Source organism: Pleurodeles waltl, chromosome 6, assembly GCF_031143425.1.
Source record: "Pleurodeles waltl isolate 20211129_DDA chromosome 6, aPleWal1.hap1.20221129, whole genome shotgun sequence".
Classification (NCBI taxonomy): domain Eukaryota; kingdom Metazoa; phylum Chordata; class Amphibia; order Caudata; family Salamandridae; genus Pleurodeles; species Pleurodeles waltl.
In genome coordinates, this window is record NC_090445.1 from 1,701,682,935 (window position 1) to 1,701,700,886 (window position 17,952).

General features: G+C 48.3%; 1 protein-coding gene across 1 annotated transcript in view; it reads right to left on the reverse strand.

The window, feature by feature from the left end:
* The window catches only part of LOC138301384 (E3 ubiquitin-protein ligase TRIM39-like), a 167,593-nt gene that overhangs the window by 107,475 nt on the left and 42,166 nt on the right, over positions 1-17,952 (reverse strand). Inside the window, exon 2 of the mRNA XM_069241819.1 lies at positions 1,196-1,291. Coding sequence (XP_069097920.1) covers positions 1,196-1,291 — 96 coding nt within the window. The remainder of the gene's footprint in view (positions 1-1,195; positions 1,292-17,952) is intronic.

Below are 17,952 nucleotides of genomic sequence, written 5' to 3' on the forward strand. Positions count from 1 at the left end.
ACTTTCCCTTCTACCATCTTACGTCCTTCTCACGCTCCTTCCCTCTCCCCACAGCCCCTCACAAACCACAGAGAGGTCAGAATTCGTAAAGCTGCAGGAAATGCGATCCATGGAGAAGGCACAAGGGAGAGAACCCACCGCAGGCAGAGACAGTCAACCATCCCCACAAAAATATACAACTATAGAGATACACAGGCATGCATGCACTCCCACAGATAACTCCAGAACTATCCATACATGAACACATACTGTAACACATATGTGTGAATATGCACTGCCAGATAATGCCACACTTGTACATACATACACTAATGCACACTATGTAAGTATGTAGGTATTACCTTAAGGCGAGCAGAGTAATTTTTTATTTTTGTTTATATTAAGACACACTGGGGGTCATTCTGACTCCCGCCGGCGGCGGTAACCGCACGCCCGGCGGGAGCCGCCGAATGACCGCACCGCGGTCAAATGACCGCGGCGGTCATTCTGAGTTTCCCGCTGGGCTGGCGAGCGACCGCCAGAAGGCCGCCCGCCAGCCCAGCGGGAAACCCCCTTCCACAAGGATGCCGGCTCCGAATGGAGCCGGCGGAGTGGAAGGGGTGCGACGGGTGCAGTTGCACCCGTCGCGATTTTCAGTGTCTGCCACGCAGACACTGAAAATCTATGTGGGGCCCTGTTAAGGGGCCCTTGCAGTGCCCATGCCAATGGCATGGGCACTGCAGGGGCCCCCAGGGGCCCCACGACACCCGTTCCCGCCAGCCAGGTTCTGGCGGTGAAAACTGCCAGAACCAGGCTGGCGGGAAGGGGGTCGGAATCCCCATGCCGTGGAGGATTCCCTGGGGCAGCGGGAAACCGGCGGGACACCGCCGGTTTCCCGTTTCTGACCGCGGCTGTACCGCCGCGGTCAGAATGCCCATGGAAGCACCGCCAGCCTGTTGGCGGTGCTTCCGCAGTCGTTGGCCCTGGCGGTCCATGACCGCCAGGGTCAGAATGACCCCCACTGTTGGCTGATTTCAGCTCCAATGTCCAACAGCAGTGACTCTGCTCAGTACAGTTTTCTGGTTGGGACCATGGCCCAGTCTATAGGGTGTCTCAGTCTCTTCTGTGTATCTTGAATTTTAATAAGTGAACACAAAGACATGGGCACAGACACACACAGACACACAGAGACACAGCACTCACTGCTGCCACTCACTCTCATGGCTTCATGTTGTTTCTCTTCCTTGACTTTAGAGTCCAGCAAATGTTCCTCCTCTTTCTTCAGAAGAAGCAGCCACTCTTGAAGTTTTACCTGCAGAGATGAGATTGCAAGAAATAAGTATAGATCCAAAGAGTGCTGCCTTACTTACAAAACAGCACTGTTACAGCACCGAACATACATGTCCAGCCTACGTATCAGCCACACACATACAGATCGTATATATCAGTTGCACATATCCAGACTGTAAGTACCAACCCCACTAACCCCAACGTACTAAAACTAAACCCCACAAAGACTGGATTCTTCCTGTGTACCAACAGCTCAAACCAGCCACATTACTAGTGTAGGAAAGTCCTTTTTTTTGCCTGATCACCCCCACTCTTTCTGGATAGGTACTGGTGGTTACTGACTCTTGGCTGTGCCCTGGGTACTGCTTACCAGTCCCAGGGCCAGTGCTCTGTGTAAAATGGATATGCAAATTAGGCTAATTATAATTGGCTAAGTTAACCTACCTATAAGTCCCTAGTATATGGTAGGGCATGTAGGTTTAGGGACCACAGCATAGGTGGTGCACCCCTAGGTGCACTGCTGAGGTGCCCAGTGTCATTTTAAAAGCAAGCCTGCCTTGCTGGCTGCTTTTAAATTAAAGTTATATGCAAATTCGACTTTGGAATTAAAGGTACTTCCAAAGTCTTAAACTACCTTATGTTTACATATAAGTCACCCCTAAGGTGTGCCCTATGTGCCCCTAGGGCTGGGTGCCATGTAACTATAAGCAGGGACTTTATAAAAATAGATTTATAAGCCCTGGTGAGGTAAAAACAGCCAAATTAGTTTTTCCCTCATTGAAGTAAATGGCCTTCATAGGCTAGAATGGGCAGACTTTATTTTAAATTTTAAAGTCTCCTTAAATGTTACATACCAAGAATTTGGTATCAAATTGATTGTTGTAATAAATCCCACAACTTCCAGTTGTTGGATTTAATATAACTTGTCCAGGTAAAAAGTTTAGACTTTACCTAAAAAGTTGCCAATTTCAGCTCTGCATTGTTTTTGCTGCTGTGCTCTGATTGGCCAGCCTGCAGCAGCTTCTGCCAGGCTGCCTTGATTAGGTGTGAAGTGGCCTGACTTCACACAAAGGAATGTGCTTGGGGGAGAGAATCTCCCCTCAGCAGATGGTGAGGCAGGAAGGGGGAGGGCTGCCAAACTGGTCTTCAAAGGCAGAGAAGGACATCTGGAGCACCCAGCAACACCCCCACATCCTGCAACCCCAGACAGCTAGGTGCCCCCTTGATTAGATTAGGAGAGGGCAGGAGAGGGGTGTGTTTATGATTTTTAGCCACACCAGTGGGTGGGCTCAGCCAGATGTAACCTCCAAAAGTCAGATTCAGCCATGTTGGATTTTTAGAGACTGTTGCCTTTTGGGATGGATTTTTGCCACACTTCCCAGGAACTGGTCATCACAGGGGGACGACCCTGTACCTGATTGGAGAACCAGGGCCCCCCTGCTTTTCACCCAGGAGCAAGAATAAAACTGGCAGACCTGCCCCCACACCTCAGATCCCCACCAAATTTCAAGAAGAAGGAACTACAAGGAGAAGAAGGACTGCCCTGCTGGACCCCTGGCCTGCACCTGGACCCTGCACTCAGAAGGACTGCACCAGCTGCACACTTGGGCTTCACCACAAGAAGGACTTTGCCTGGCTTCAACTGGTTCAAGGAGGGACTCCCTGTTTGCTACAGGTGAAAAATTGCTAAACCAGAGTCCCCTGCACCAACTCCTGAAGAAAGCGACCAGCTGACCACTGTCCAGTGGCCAAAAAGGAGTTTGCGCCAGAAGCATTCTGGGAGTTGAAGTCCGCACCCCCCAAGGACCATCACAGAACTTCTGGACCCTTGGGGTGAGCTGTGGACCCCAAAAGAACCTTAAAAGAACATCTGGGTGAAGTCCCAGAAGTTTGGAAAAGATTTGAGAATTTTTGGAAAAAAGCTCCAGAGAGGGACCGACCCGCCGTGGAAATTCTAGCCGGCTTGCCTCAACCGCGACCCGGCCTGACTTCGTGGTTCGTCCCGGTAAAGAAAAACATCCAAAAAAGAGACTAAGTCCGAACGTAAAAAGTTGACCGGGACCTCCCAGCCATCGTACCCGAGAAGGGCTCCATGGACGTCGGATCAAGATCCAGGTTTACCCCGGTCGAAGGTTTTTCATCTCGAAAAAACGACTAAGTCCGAAGGTAAAAGTCTCCACCGAGGAAACCCACATCGCGTATCCGGACAAGAGCTCCAGGAGGTCGGATTCAACTGGCAGGTTCGTCCCGGTGAAGAAAAACTTCAAAATAAAGACTAAGTCAGAAGGTAACTTTTTAACCGAGGCCTCCCGCGACCTGTAGCCGAGCAGGGCTCCATCGCGGTCGGCCTGAAAGTTTGACTTTGCCCCGGTCGAGGTGCAACCAGATGACCCGATTGGCGCTTTTTGTTTCTAAGCGCTAGAAAAGTAATAATTCTTTAAAAATTCATATCTCCGGTTCCCCTGAACCGATTTTAATCGTTTTTGTGTCATTTTAAAGATAAAAATATAAACTATTTTTATAAATTGGTTTTGGATTTTTAAACTGTTTCCTGTGTTTTATTTAATTACTGTTTTGTGATATTTGAATGCTTTACACTTTGTCTCCTAAGTTAAGCCTTGACGCTCGTTGCCAAGCTACCAAGGGTTGAGCTGGGATTAATTTACTGAGACCTAACTGTACCTACGTGGAGGTTAGTGGCTTGTTGCTAGGTGTAGGTACCTACCTGCCCTACCAATAACCCATTTTCCAACATAATTGGAAGCAGCGACGGGATCCTGTACTTGTGTTCAATATCACATTACAGTTTTAGGTAAAACAAATTAAAAATCCTTTAAATTGTCCTAGTGCAAAAATTGTTTTTAATTTTTAATTTTAATTTTTTTATTAATTTGGATTAATTTCAATTATTGAATTTTTGTAATTTTTCTAAATTCTTGTTACCAATTTTTGCAAAAAGTTTTTGTTGACACAAAACTAGGGAACCATGGAGCTTGATCTGGCTAGCCTACCCACACTGACAGTAGTCCAGCTTAGGGGGTTGTGTATTGAAAGAGGGTTGCCTGCAACCACTAATCTCAGGAAGGAAATCCTGATTAAATCCCTGACAGCATGGGCTGAGGCCCAAGAGGTAGAGACAGAGGAAGCTCCAGAGGAGGAAGAAAAAGGGGAAGATGCTAGCTCTAACCTTTCAGGGGAGGGAAGGCATCAGACCCCAAGTGAGGAAGAGGAGGAGCGGTCCTCAGTGGATACAGTCACTAGGACCAGACCCAAAGCTAGTGGTAGGAAGGGGGTCCTTTCAGGAGGAGAGAACCCATCCATCAGGGAAAGAGAGCTGGAAGCCCAGCAAGCCTACATAGCTTTGGAAGCAGATAAGCTTGCCCTAGAAAAGAAAAAGTGGACAAGCAAAGAAAAAAAAGATGGAGGCAGCGAGAAAGAAACTGAGGTGTCCCTGGGTGGGGGTTTTGCCCCCAGATTACCCAAAGGGGTGGTTCCTGCCTATGTAGAGGGGGATGACATAGATAAGTGGCTGGGGGCCTTTGAGAGGGCCCTCCAGATGAGGAAAGTCAAGCCTCAGTACTGGGGTTCACTCCTTTGGGAGTTAGTTCCCAACTCTGGGAGGGATAGGCTCCTAACCATGAGTGGGGAGGATGCAGACTCATACCCCAGTATGAAGAGTTGCTTGACTAAAAAGTTTGGTCTAACCCCAGAGCAGTATAGGCTTAAGTTTAGGGACACCCAAAAGACAAGCACCCAGTCCTGGGTGGACTTTGTGGACATTTCAGTAAAAGCACTGGAGGGCTGGATACAGGGCAACAGGGTAAGTACCTTTGAGGGGCTGTACAATTTGATTATGAGGGAGCACCTTCTAACTAATTGTGTCCAAGAGAGGCTCCGCCAGTATCTAGTAGACTCTAGGTTGACCAACCCCAGAGAGCTGGGGGAGGCAGCAGATGACTGGTTAAGAACTAGGGTTAACCAGAAACCCCCAGGGGGTGATCAGAAAAAGGGAGGACATGGTTCTTCTCAGGGGAAGAACCAGGGGAAAGATGACAAAAAACCCAAAGAGTCCTCACAAGAGTCCCCAAAAACTTCTCAGGGAGGGGGAGCCCCGAGCCAATTCACTTTTAAAGGGAAAGGGTATCAGGGAAAGAATTATGATCCTGCCAAAGCAGGAAAGTTTCAGGAGCTTGCTAAGGCCGGCAAGTGTTTTGACTGTCATCAGCCAGGACATAAAAGAGGAGATGCTATCTGCTCCAAGAAGCCCCCCACTAGTGGGCAATCCCAGGGGATTGCTAGTGTAGGGTTGGGGGTGGAAGTTGGCCCAGGGGTGGAATCAGGGTACACTGAGGTCACCTTAGTATCCGTGGGTGGGGTGGACATTGCAACTATGGCCACCTTACCTCCCATCATGGAGAGGTATAGGCAGAGGCCTAAAGTCAATGGGACTGAAGTGGAAGCTCTGAGAGATACAGGAGCCAGTGTGACAATGGTCGCAGAAAAGCTGGTTTCTCCAGAGCAGGTCTTACCTGGTGTCTTCCACCAGGTGACTTATGCAGATACCAGAACCAAACTCCATCCCATGGCTATGGTGAGTCTGGAATGGGGAGGTGTGACTGGCCCTAAAAAAGTAGCTGTAGCTCCTGCCCTCCCAGTAGAGTGTCTACTGGGGAATGATCTTGAAGCATCTGAGTGGTCAGAAGTGGAAAGAAGGGTCCATGCACAGATGCTGGACCTTCCTGAATGGGTGTGTGCTGTGACCAGGTCACAGGCGGCACAACAGGGGAATGCTGGACACTTGGACCCTGGAACAATGGGCCAAGCCTCCAAGAAAAAGAGAAAAGGCACTGGGTCTGGCTTGCCAGCCCCAACAAGTACAGAGGGTCAGGAAGAATCCAACCCTGAGGGGGAGGATCTGAACTCTGAGGGAGGGACACCTTCCCTGCAAACTCTGCCTGACTTGGCAGAACTGCAAGGGGCAGGTGGGCCCACCAGAGAAGATTTGTGCCAGGGACAAAGAGAGTGTCCCACTCTTGAGGGCCTGAGGCAGACTGCTGCCAGGCAAGAACAAGGGGATACCAGTGGTACCCACAAGGTTTACTGGGAGGATGGAGTTCTCTACACTGAGGCAAGGGCCCTTAAAGAAGGGGCTACTAGGAGAGTAGTGGTCCCCCAAAAGTATAGAGAATTCCTCCTTACCTTAAGCCATGATATCCCCTTAGCTGGTCATTTGGGACAGACCAAGACCTGGAGCAGGCTGGTCAACCATTTTTATTGGCCTGAAATGTCAGAAAAAGTCAGGAAGTTTTGCAGCTCCTGTGTCACCTGTCAAGCCAGTGGCAAGACAGGGGGCAAGCCAAAGGCTCCCTTGATTCCACTGCCAGTGGTTGGGACTCCCTTTGAGAGGGTGGGGATTGACATTGTTGGTCCCCTAGACCCACCAACTGCTTCAGGTAACAGGTACATTGTGGTGGTAGTGGACCATGCCACCAGGTACCCTGAGGCAATACCCCTCCGGACAGTCACTGCTCCCACAGTGGCTAGGGCCCTACTTGGTGTGTTCACCAGAGTAGGATTCCCAAAGGAGGTGGTCTCAGATAGGGGCACAAACTTTATGTCAGCCTATCTGAAAGCCATGTGGGAGGAGTGTGGTGTTACTTATAAGTTCAGCACACCCTACCATCCACAGACCAATGGTCTGGTGGAAAGATTCAATAAGACCCTGAAGGGCATGATCATGGGTTTGTCTGACAAACTCAGGAGGAGATGGGATGTCCTCCTCCCATGCCTGCTGTTTGCCTACAGGGAGGTGCCACAGAAGGGGGTTGGATTCAGCCCCTTTGAGTTACTGTTTGGGCACCCTGTAAGAGGCCCATTGTGCTTGGTGAGAGAGTCTTGGGAAAAACCTCTCAAGGAATCCAAGGAGAATGTGCTGGATTATGTACTAGGCCTGCGGTCTCGCATGGCTGAGTATATGAAGAAGGCAAGCAGAAACCTGGAGGCCAGTCAGGAGCTCATGAAGCTCTGGCATGATCAAAAGGCTACCATGCCTGAGTATCACCCAGGACAGCTGGTGTGGGTTTTGGAGCCCATGGCTCCTAGGGCACTACAGGCCAAATGGACTGGGCCCTATCCAATCCTAGAGAAAAAAGGTGAGGTCACCTACTTGGTGGACCTTGGCACCCCCAGGAATCCTCACAGGATCCTACATGTAAACAGGATGAAACCCCACCAGGACAGGGCAGACATGACCATGCTGATGGTCACTGATGAAGGGAAGGAGGAGGAGGGTGAACCTCTGCCAGACCTCCTGTCCTCAAAGGCAAAAGATGGGTCAGTGGAGGGAGTGGTACTCTCTCCCAAATTGACAGATCAGCAACAACAAGACTGTAAGCAAGTCTTGGGACAGTTTGCTAGTCTGTTCTCCCTGACCCCTGGACTCACCAATTGGTGTGTCCATGATGTTGACACTGGTGACAGCTTGCCTGTCAAGAACAAGCTGTACAGGCTGTCTGACCAGGTCAAGGCCAACATCAAAGCTGAAGTGGCTAAGATGTTGGACCTGAAGGTAATTGAGCCCTCTGATAGTCCTTGGTCCAGTCCAGTGGTACTGGTGCCCAAAGCTAATCCCCAAGGTGGGAAGAAAGAATTAAGATTCTGTGTGGACTACAGAGGTCTAAATGCAGTCACTAGGACTGATGCTCACCCCATACCTAGAGCTGATGAGCTCATTGACAGGTTGGGGGCTGCCAAATTCCTGAGCACATTTGATCTGACCTCAAGATATTGGCAGATTGCCTTAAGTCCAAGAGCTAAGGAGAGGTCAGCATTTTCCACACCAGAGGGCCACTTTCAGTTCAAGGTGATGCCCTTCGGGATGAAAAATGCTCCTGCCACCTTCCAACGGTTGGTGAATAGAGTCCTATCTGGGTTGGAATCTTTTAGTGCAGCTTATCTGGATGATATAGCTGTATTTAGTTCCACCTGGAGGGACCACCTGGTCCACCTGAAGGAAGTGCTTCAGGCCCTGCTTCAAGCAGGCCTGACTATCAAGGCAAGCAAGTGCCAGATAGGGCAAAGTTCTGTTGTGTACCTGGGCCACCTTGTTGGTGGAGGCCATGTACAACCTCTCCAGCCCAAGATCCAGACTATCCTGGATTGGGAGGCTCCAAAAACCCAGACTCAGGTCAGGGCCTTTCTTGGCCTGACTGGGTATTACAGGAGGTTTGTTCAAAATTTTGGGACCATAGTGGCCCCTCTAACTGAGCTTACCTCCAAGAAACAGCCCAAGAAGGTCATTTGTACCCCAGAGTGTCAAAAAGCTTTTGACACCCTAAAACAGGCTATGTGTTCAGCACCAGTGTTACTGGCCCCTGACTATAGCAAGGAATTTGTAGTGCAAACAGATGCTTCAGAGGAAGGGATTGGGGCAGTGTTAGCACAAGTTAATGAAGAGGGCCATGATCACCCAGTTGCCTTCATCAGGAGGCGACTACTCCCCAGAGAGAAAAAATGGAGTGCCATTGAGAGGGAGGCCTTTGCTGTGGTTTGGTCCCTGAAGAAGTTGAGGCCTTACTTGTTTGGCACTCACTTCCGTGTACAAACTGACCACAGACCTCTCAGATGGTTGATGCAGATGAGGGGGGAGAACCCAAAACTGTTAAGGTGGTCCATTTCCCTACAGGGGATGGACTTCACAGTGGAGCACAGACCTGGGACTGCTCATGCCAATGCAGATGGCCTTTCCAGGTTTTTCCACTTAGCTGATGAGGACTACCAGGGTGTAGGTTAGTACCCACCACCTTTCATCTGGGGGGGGCAGTGTAGGAAAGTCCTTTTTTTTTGCCTGATCACCCCCACTCTTTCTGGATAGGTACTGGTGGTTACTGACTCTTGGCTGTGCCCTGGGTACTGCTTACCAGTCCCAGGGCCAGTGCTCTGTGTAAAATGGATATGCAAATTAGGCTAATTATAATTGGCTAAGTTAACCTACCTATAAGTCCCTAGTATGTGGTAGGGCATGTAGGTTTAGGGACCACAGCATAGGTGGTGCACCCCTAGGTGCACTGCTGAGGTGCCCAGTGTCATTTTAAAAGCAAGCCTGCCTTGCTGGCTGCTTTTAAATTAAAGTTATATGCAAATTCGACTTTGGAATTAAAGGTACTTCCAAAGTCTTAAACTACCTTATTTTTACATATAAGTCACCCCTAAGGTGTGCCCTATGTGCCCCTAGGGCTGGGTGCCATGTAACTATAAGCAGGGACTATAAAAATAGATTTATAAGCCCTGGTGAGGTAAAAACAGCCAAATTCGTTTTTCCCTCATTGAAGTAAATGGCCTTCATAGGCTAGAATGGGCAGACTTTATTTTAAATTTTAAAGTCTCCTTAAATGTTACATACCAAGAATTTGGTATCAAATTGATTGTTGTAATAAATCCCACAATTTCCAGTTGTTGGATTTAATATAACTTGTCCAGGTAAAAAGTTTAGACTTTACCTAAAAAGTTGCCAATTTCAGCTCTGCATTGTTTTTGCTGCTGTGCTCTGATTGGCCAGCCTGCAGCAGCTTCTGCCAGGCTGCCTTGATTAGGTGTGAAGTGGCCTGACTTCACACAAAGGAATGTGCTTGGGGGAGAGAATCTCCCCTCAGCAGATGGTGAGGCAGGAAGGGGGAGGGCTGCCAAACTGGTCTTCAAAGGCAGAGAAGGACATCTGGAGCACCCAGCAACACCCCCACATCCTGCAACCCCAGACAGCTAGGTGCCCCCTTGATTAGACTAGGAGAGGGCAGGAGAGGGGTGTGTTTATGATTTTTAGCCACACCAGTGGGTGGGCTCAGCCAGATGTAACCTCCAAAAGTCAGATTCAGCCATGTTGGATTTTTAGAGACTGTTGCCTTTTGGGATGGATTTTTGCCACACTTCCCAGGAACTGGTCATCACAGGGGGACGACCCTGTACCTGATTGGAGAACCAGGGCCCCCCTGCTTTTCACCCAGGAGCAAGAATAAAACTGGCAGACCTGCCCCCACACCTCAGATCCCCACCAAATTTCAAGAAGAAGGAACTACAAGGAGAAGAAGGACTGCCCTGCTGGACCCCTGGCCTGCACCTGGACCCTGCACTCAGAAGGACTGCACCAGCTGCACACTTGGGCTTCACCACAAGAAGGACTTTGCCTGGCTTCAACTGGTTCAAGGAGGGACTCCCTGTTTGCTACAGGTGAAAAATTGCTAAACCAGAGTCCCCTGCACCAACTCCTGAAGAAAGCGACCAGCTGACCACTGTCCAGTGGCCAAAAAGGAGTTCGCGCCAGGTGCATTCTGGGAGTTGAAGTCCGCACCCCCCAAGGACCATCACAGAACTTCTGGACCCTTGGGGTGAGCTGTGGACCCCAAAAGAACCTTAAAAGAACATCTGGGTGAAGCCCCAGAAGTTTGGAAAAGATTTGAGAATTTTTGGAAAAAAGCTCCAGAGAGGGACCGACCCGCCGCGGAAATTCTAGCCGGCTTGCCTCAACCGCGACCCGGCCTGACTTCGTGGTTCGTCCCGGTAAAGAAAAACATCCAAAAAAGAGACTAAGTCCGAACGTAAAAAGTTGACCGGGACCTCCCAGCCATCGTATCCGAGAAGGGCTCCATGGACGTCGGATCAAGATCCAGGTTTACCCCGGTCGAAGGTTTTTCATCTCGAAAAAACGACTAAGTCCGAAGGTAAAAGTCTCCACCGAGGAAACCCACATCGCGTATCTGGACAAGGGCTCCAGGAGGTCGGATTCAACTGGCAGGTTCGTCCCGGTGAAGAAAAACTTCAAAATAAAGACTAAGTCAGAAGGTAACTTTTTAACCGAGGCCTCCCGTGACCTGTAGCCGAGCAGGGCTCCATCGCGGTCGGCCTGAAGGTTTGACTTTGCCCCGGTCGAGGTGCAACCAGATGACCCGATTGGCGCTTTTTGTTTCTAAGCGCTAGAAAAGTAATAATTCTTTAAAAATTCATATCTCCGGTTCCCCTGAACCGATTTTAATCGTTTTTGTGTCATTTTAAAGATAAAAATATAAACTATTTTTATAAATTGGTTTTGGATTTTTAAACTGTTTCCTGTGTTTTATTTAATTACTGTTTTGTGATATTTGAATGCTTTACACTTTGTCTCCTAAGTTAAGCCTTGACGCTCGTTGCCAAGCTACCAAGGGTTGAGCTGGGATTAATTTACTGAGACCTAACTGTACCTACGTGGAGGTTAGTGGCTTGTTGCTAGGTGTAGGTACCTACCTGCCCTACCAATAACCCATTTTCCAACAACTAGATTGTCTCTCCATCTTAAAGCTGCAAGGCTTTACTCCCGCCCCCAACCTCTCATTCAAGGAGCACATTGAAAAGACCAAGGACGCTGGACTTCAAATCTCTCTTGAAGGAAGTGAAGTAGTTGTTCATGGAAAATGACTTCAGAAGAACCGTACAAGTCCTCTTCCCTGGGGGCAGAGGCAAGGCCCTGCTCAGTGGTCGCCCCAACACCACGCAAGCACCAATTAAAAGGAGCATACATGAAACGTCACAACTCATCAAGTTCTTTACAAAAATCCATCATATCACCCCCACATTTAAAGCCCTACTCTGGCTCCCCCTTTCAGCCAGGATCATCTTCAAGACCAACTGCATCAGTTATAAAGCGCCCAACAACAAGACGCCAGCTTACCTGGGAAACAAACTGGGCATCTATAAGGAACAATGTCAGACCAGGGGGACAGATATCACCAGACTGGAGAGAGAAACGTAAGAATAAAAAACCCAGAAGACAAGCCTTCTCTTTTCATGCTCCCATAATCTGTCACAGCCTCCCTATCAATAGGACATCAGCTCAAACTCTCCTACAATTCAGAACAATTCTGAAGATCCACCTCCTTAAGGAGCACTAACCCGCCAGCACACCCTTGACCTTCCACCAACAACTGTATCTTCCCTGGGCCACGTCCCCAGTTTAGTGGTCTGTGTCCAGACAGTAAGTATTGCCCATATATATTAATATTGTAAGTACCAATAACACATATTCAGATTGTAAATTCTGGCCACACATATCCATATTGTCCTGGAATGTTATATCTACACCTCCTTTACTCATTAACCATATCTGGACCTTGTACTCTACAGGTGCCAGCCACATGCTGGGTCTGCCACAGAGAACAGACAACCCAACATGAAGAGCAGGTACCAGCCGTGATCAAAGTCTGTGACAGAAAGCACACACAGAAAGATACACGGCTTCAGTCTCAGCAGGAACTGTGACACAGACAACGAGAGAGCAGGAGCCAGAACTATACAGGGTCTGCCACAGAGAACAGAGAGCAAGAGAGCCGGATCCAGATCTATACAGGGTCTGCCACAGAGAACAGACAAGAGAGCAGGAGCCAGGTCTATACAAGGTCTGCCACAGAGAACAGACAACAAGAGAGCAGGAGTCAGATCTATACAGGGTCTGCCACAGAGAACAGACAAGAGAGCAGGAGCCAGATCTATACAGGGTCTGCCACAGAGAACAGAGAGCAGGAGCCAGATCTATACAGGGTCTGCCACAGAGAACAGACAGCCAGATCTATACAGGGTCTGCCACAGAGAACAGACAGGAGAGCAGGAGCCAGATCTATACAGGGTCTGCCACAGAGAACAGAGAACAGAGAGCAAGAGAGCAGGAGCCAGATCTATACAGGGTCTGCCACAGAGAACAGACAGCCACAGCAAGAGAGCAGGAGCCAGATCTATACAGGGTCTGCCACAGAGAACAGACAAGGGAGCAGGAACCAGATCTATACAGGGTCTGCCACAGAGAACAGACAACAAGAGAGCAGGAGCCAGATCTATACAGGGTCTGCCACAGAGAACAGACAACAAGAGAGCAGGAGCCAGATCTATACAGGGTCTGCCACAGAGAACAAACAACAAGAGAGCAGGAGCCAGATCTATACAGGGTCTGCCACAGAGAACAGACAACGAGAGAGCAGGAGCCAGAACTATACAGGGTCTGCCACAGAGAACAGACAGAGAGGAGGAGTCAGATCTATACAGGGTCTGCCACAGAGAACAGACAACAAGAGAGCAGGAGACAGATCTATACAGGGTCTGCCACAGAGAACAGACAAGAGAGCAGGAGCCAGATCTATACAGGGTATGCCACAGAGAACAGACAGCCACAGCAAGAGAGCAGGAGCCAAGTCTATACAGGGTCTGCCACAGAGAACAGACAGCCACAGCAAGAGGGCAGGAGCCAGATCTATACAGGGTCTGCCACAGAGAACAGACAAGAGAGCAGGAGCCAGATCTATACAGGGTCTGCCACAGAGAACAGACAACAAGAGGGCCAGATCCAAATCTATACAGGGTATGCCACAGAGAACAGACGAGAGAGCAGGAGCCAGAACTATACAGGGTCTGCCACAGAGAACAGACAGCAAGAGAGCAGGAGACAGATCTATACAGGGTCTGCCACAGAGAACAGGCAAGAGAGCAGGAGCCAGATCTATACAGGGTTTGCCACAGAGAACAGACAAGAGAGCAGGAGCCAGGTCTATACAAGGTCTGCCACAGAGAACAGACAAGAGGGCCAGATCCAGATCTATACAGGGTCTGCCACGGAAAACAGACAACGAGAGAGCAGGAGCCAGGTCTATACAGGGTCTGCCACAGAGAACAGACAACAAAAGAGCAGGAGCCAGATCTATACAGGTTCTGCCACTGAGAACAGACAAGAAAGCAGGGGCCAGATCTATACAGGGTCTGCCACAGAGAACAGAGAGCAAGAGAGCAGGAGCCAGGTCTATACAGGGTCTGCCACAGAGAACAGACAACAAGAGGGCCAGATCCAGATCTATACAGGGTCTGCCACAGAGAACAGAAAACGAGATCAGGAGCCAGATCTATACAGGGTCTGCCACAGAGAACAGAGAGAGAGCAAGAGCCAGATCTATACAGGGTCTGCCACAGAGGACAGACAGCCACAGCAAGAGAGCAGGAGCCAGATCTATACAGGGTCTGCCACAGAGGACAGACAAGAGAGCAGGAGCCAGATCTACACAGGGTCTGCCACAGAGAACAGACAAAAGCAGGAGCCAGATCTATACAGGGTCTGCCACAGAGAACAGACAACAAGAGAGCAGGAGCATGATCTATGCAGGGTCTGCCACAGAGAACAGACAATAGAGAGCAGAAGCCAGATCTATACAGGGTCTGCCACAGAGAACAGACAAGAGAGCAGGAGCCAGATCTATACAGGGTCTGCCGCAGAGCACAGACAGAGACGAGGAGTCAGATGTATACAGGGTCTGCCACGAAGAACAGATAGCGAGAGAGCCAGATCTATACAGGGTCTGTCACAGAGGACAGACAACAAGAGAGCAGGAGCCAGATCTATACAGGGTCTGCCACAGAGAACAGACAAGAGAGCAGGAGCCAGATCTATGCAGGGTCTGCCACAGAGAACAGAGATCAAGAGAGCAGGAGCCAGGTCTATATAGGGTCTGCCACAGAGGACAGCCAGCGAGAGAGCAGGAGCCAGATCTATACAGGGTCTGCCACAGAGAACAGACAAGAGAGCAGGAGCCAGATCTATACAGGGTCTGCCACAGAGAACAGACAAGGGAGCAGGAGCCAGAACTATACAGGGTCTGCCACAGAGAACAGACAGAGAGGAGGAGTCAGATCTATACATGGTCTGCCACAGAGAACAGACAACAAGAGAGCAGGAGACAGATCTATACAGGGTCTGCCACAGAGGACAGACAGCGAGAGAGCAGAAGCCAGATCTATACAGGGTCTGCCACAGAGAACAGACAAAAGCAGGAGCCAGATCTATACAGGGTCTGCCACAGAGAACAGACAACAAGAGAGCAGGAGCATGATCTATGCAGGGTCTGCCACAGAGAACAGACAATAGAGAGCAGAAGCCAGATCTATACAGGGTCTGCCACAGAGAACAGACAAGAGAGCAGGAGCCAGATCTATACAGGGTCTGCCACAGAGAACAGACAACAAGAGAGCAGGAGCCAGATCTATGCAGGGCCTGCCACAGAGAACAGACAAGGGAGCAGGAGCCAGATCTATACAGGGTCTGCCACAGAGAACAGACAAGAGAGCAGGAGCCAGATCTATACAGGGTCTGCCACAGAGAACAGACAATAAGAGAGCAGGAGACAGATCTATGCAGGGTCTGCCACAGAGAACAGACAATAGAGAGCAGGAGCCATATCTATACAGGGTCTGCCACAGAGAACAGACAACAAGAAAGCAGGAGCCAGATCTATGCAGGGTCTGCCACAGAGAACAGACAAGAGAGCAGGACTCAGATCTATACAGGGTCTGCCACAGAGAACAGAGAGCAAGAGAGCAGGAGCCAGATCTATACAGGGTCTGCCACAGAGAACAGACAAGAGAGCAGGAGTCAGATCTATACAGGGTCTGCCACAGAGAACAGAGAGCAAGAGAGCAGGAGCCAGATCCATACAGGGTCTGCCACAGAGGACAGACAAGAGAGCCAGAGCTAGATCTATACAGGGTCTGCCACAGAGAACAGACCGCCACAGCAAGAGAGCAGGAGCTAGATCTATACAGGGTCTTCCACAGAGAACAGACAGCAAGAGAGCAGGAGCCAGATCTATACAGGGTCTGCCACAGAGAACAGACAACAAGAGAGCAAGAGTCAGTCAGTCAGTCAGTCAGTCACAAAACTTTATTCGGCAAATGCCATAAAAGTACAGACAAAAACACAAATACCACACAATAATTACGTTACAGTAAATAGATAGAAGAATAAAATAGTACCATATCTAAAACATTACGTAAACATCCGGTCTAAAATCTCATAAAATAAACAAATAAAACTCATAACATAAGAAAAATCACAATAACAGAATACAAAGATTAACTTACAATATTAAACTATACATACATATACATTTAAAATGAAATGAGCCTTTTCCTAATGCTTAAAGAAGCTGTAACAAAATCTAATACAAAATGACAAATTTGTCTATCTGGCAATCTCTGAAAATATATTAAAGCTTCCTTGTAATGGATGGGTCTAACAGAACGTAAAGTGGGTAAAATGCAAACCCCTCTAGGAGCAGCATAAAAAGGGCAAAAGAGAAAAAAGTGCAAAGTACTCTGGGTTGATCTAGAATCACAGGGACAAAGAGGTAAATCCCTTTTCCAAAAACATGGTTCAGGAAACGCTACTTTAAAATGAATTAAATTAAGTCTAAAAAGTGTTAAAAAAGAAAGTATCTTAAAACTGGAAAACCAGGTCAGATAAGGTTCAAGGCATGGGGCTGTCACAACCTGAGAATAGGAATCAAAGGATTTTAATTTCAGAGAACTGTAAAATCTCAGGTCTGATATGTACTCGGAGTAAGTAGCCTTCAGAACGGACCTAGAATTTATAGTTAATAGGTGAGGTTCATCAAACATATATCTAAGACCTAAATTCTCAAAAGAGTTTCGTAGAAACATAAGCCAGGGGATCCTATTTGAATTTTCCAATTGTAAGCATTCGGAAATACAATCTTGGACCAATTTTGCCATTGGGTTTAGCCAACATCTAATCCAAAGCAATAATGGCGCCAAAAAAACCCTATCCTCCAAAAAACACTGACCAAGTTCTTCGTGGCAGATGATATTTGCAGTACATTTTGGAACCAACAGTAATCTTCGCAAAAATTTATTTTCGACCCTCTGGAGAGATGGTACCTTTACACAGCCCCAGACGCCTGCTCCGTAGAGCACAGCTGCGGTACACTTAGAATTATACAGAGTTTTCATCTGTGCAGGGGGTCTATGGCCTAATTTATTAGAGAAGCGAAAGATCGCTTCGGTGTTCCTTATCAGCTGTTGGAGCTTAAAATTAATATGAGTCTTCCAGGACAGAGAGGAACTCAAATACATGCCTAGGTAACAAAAATCTTTGACCTTAATAAGAGAATGCCCTCCCATAGTAAATTGTTTGGATTTTGTGTTACGTGGGCCACAGGTCATGACAAAAGTCTTGGGGTAATTGACCTTCAAATCGAGGCTCGACATAAACTCATAAAATATGTCCAATAAGCCCTGTAAGCCATTTGCAGTACGAGCAATTAAAACTGCATCATCCGCATATAATAAAACTGGAAGTAATCTTTGGCCCATCTTCGGTACATCCTTTGCTTGTTTAACCAAAAAATCATAGAGCCCATTTATATAAATCAAGAAAAGAAAAGGGGCTAAAATACATCCTTGCCTTACGCCCCTGGTTGACGGAATAGGAGGGGTTCTCTGCCCAAATGAGCCGACCTGAACAGAAACCGTTAGGTCTGTATGTAGACGTTTAATAAGCTCCAATAGCACCGGGTCACACCCTAGAACTTCTAGGATTTGCCATAACTTTGATCTGTTAACCAAATCAAAGGCACTGGTTAGATCGATAAAAGCCATATGGATGGACTCTTTCTTAACAGACACATATTTATTAAGTATCAATTGTAAGTTTAAAACTTGCTCAACTGTGCCCACACCGGGTCTAAAACCAAATTGGATGGGAGATAAAATCTGGGCATCTGTTACCCAATCTTCTAAACGGGACAAGATCACACTACCTAAAATCTTTGCCGTTGAATCAATAAGGGAGATTGGTCTGTAACAAGAGGGGTCTTGTCTATTACCTTT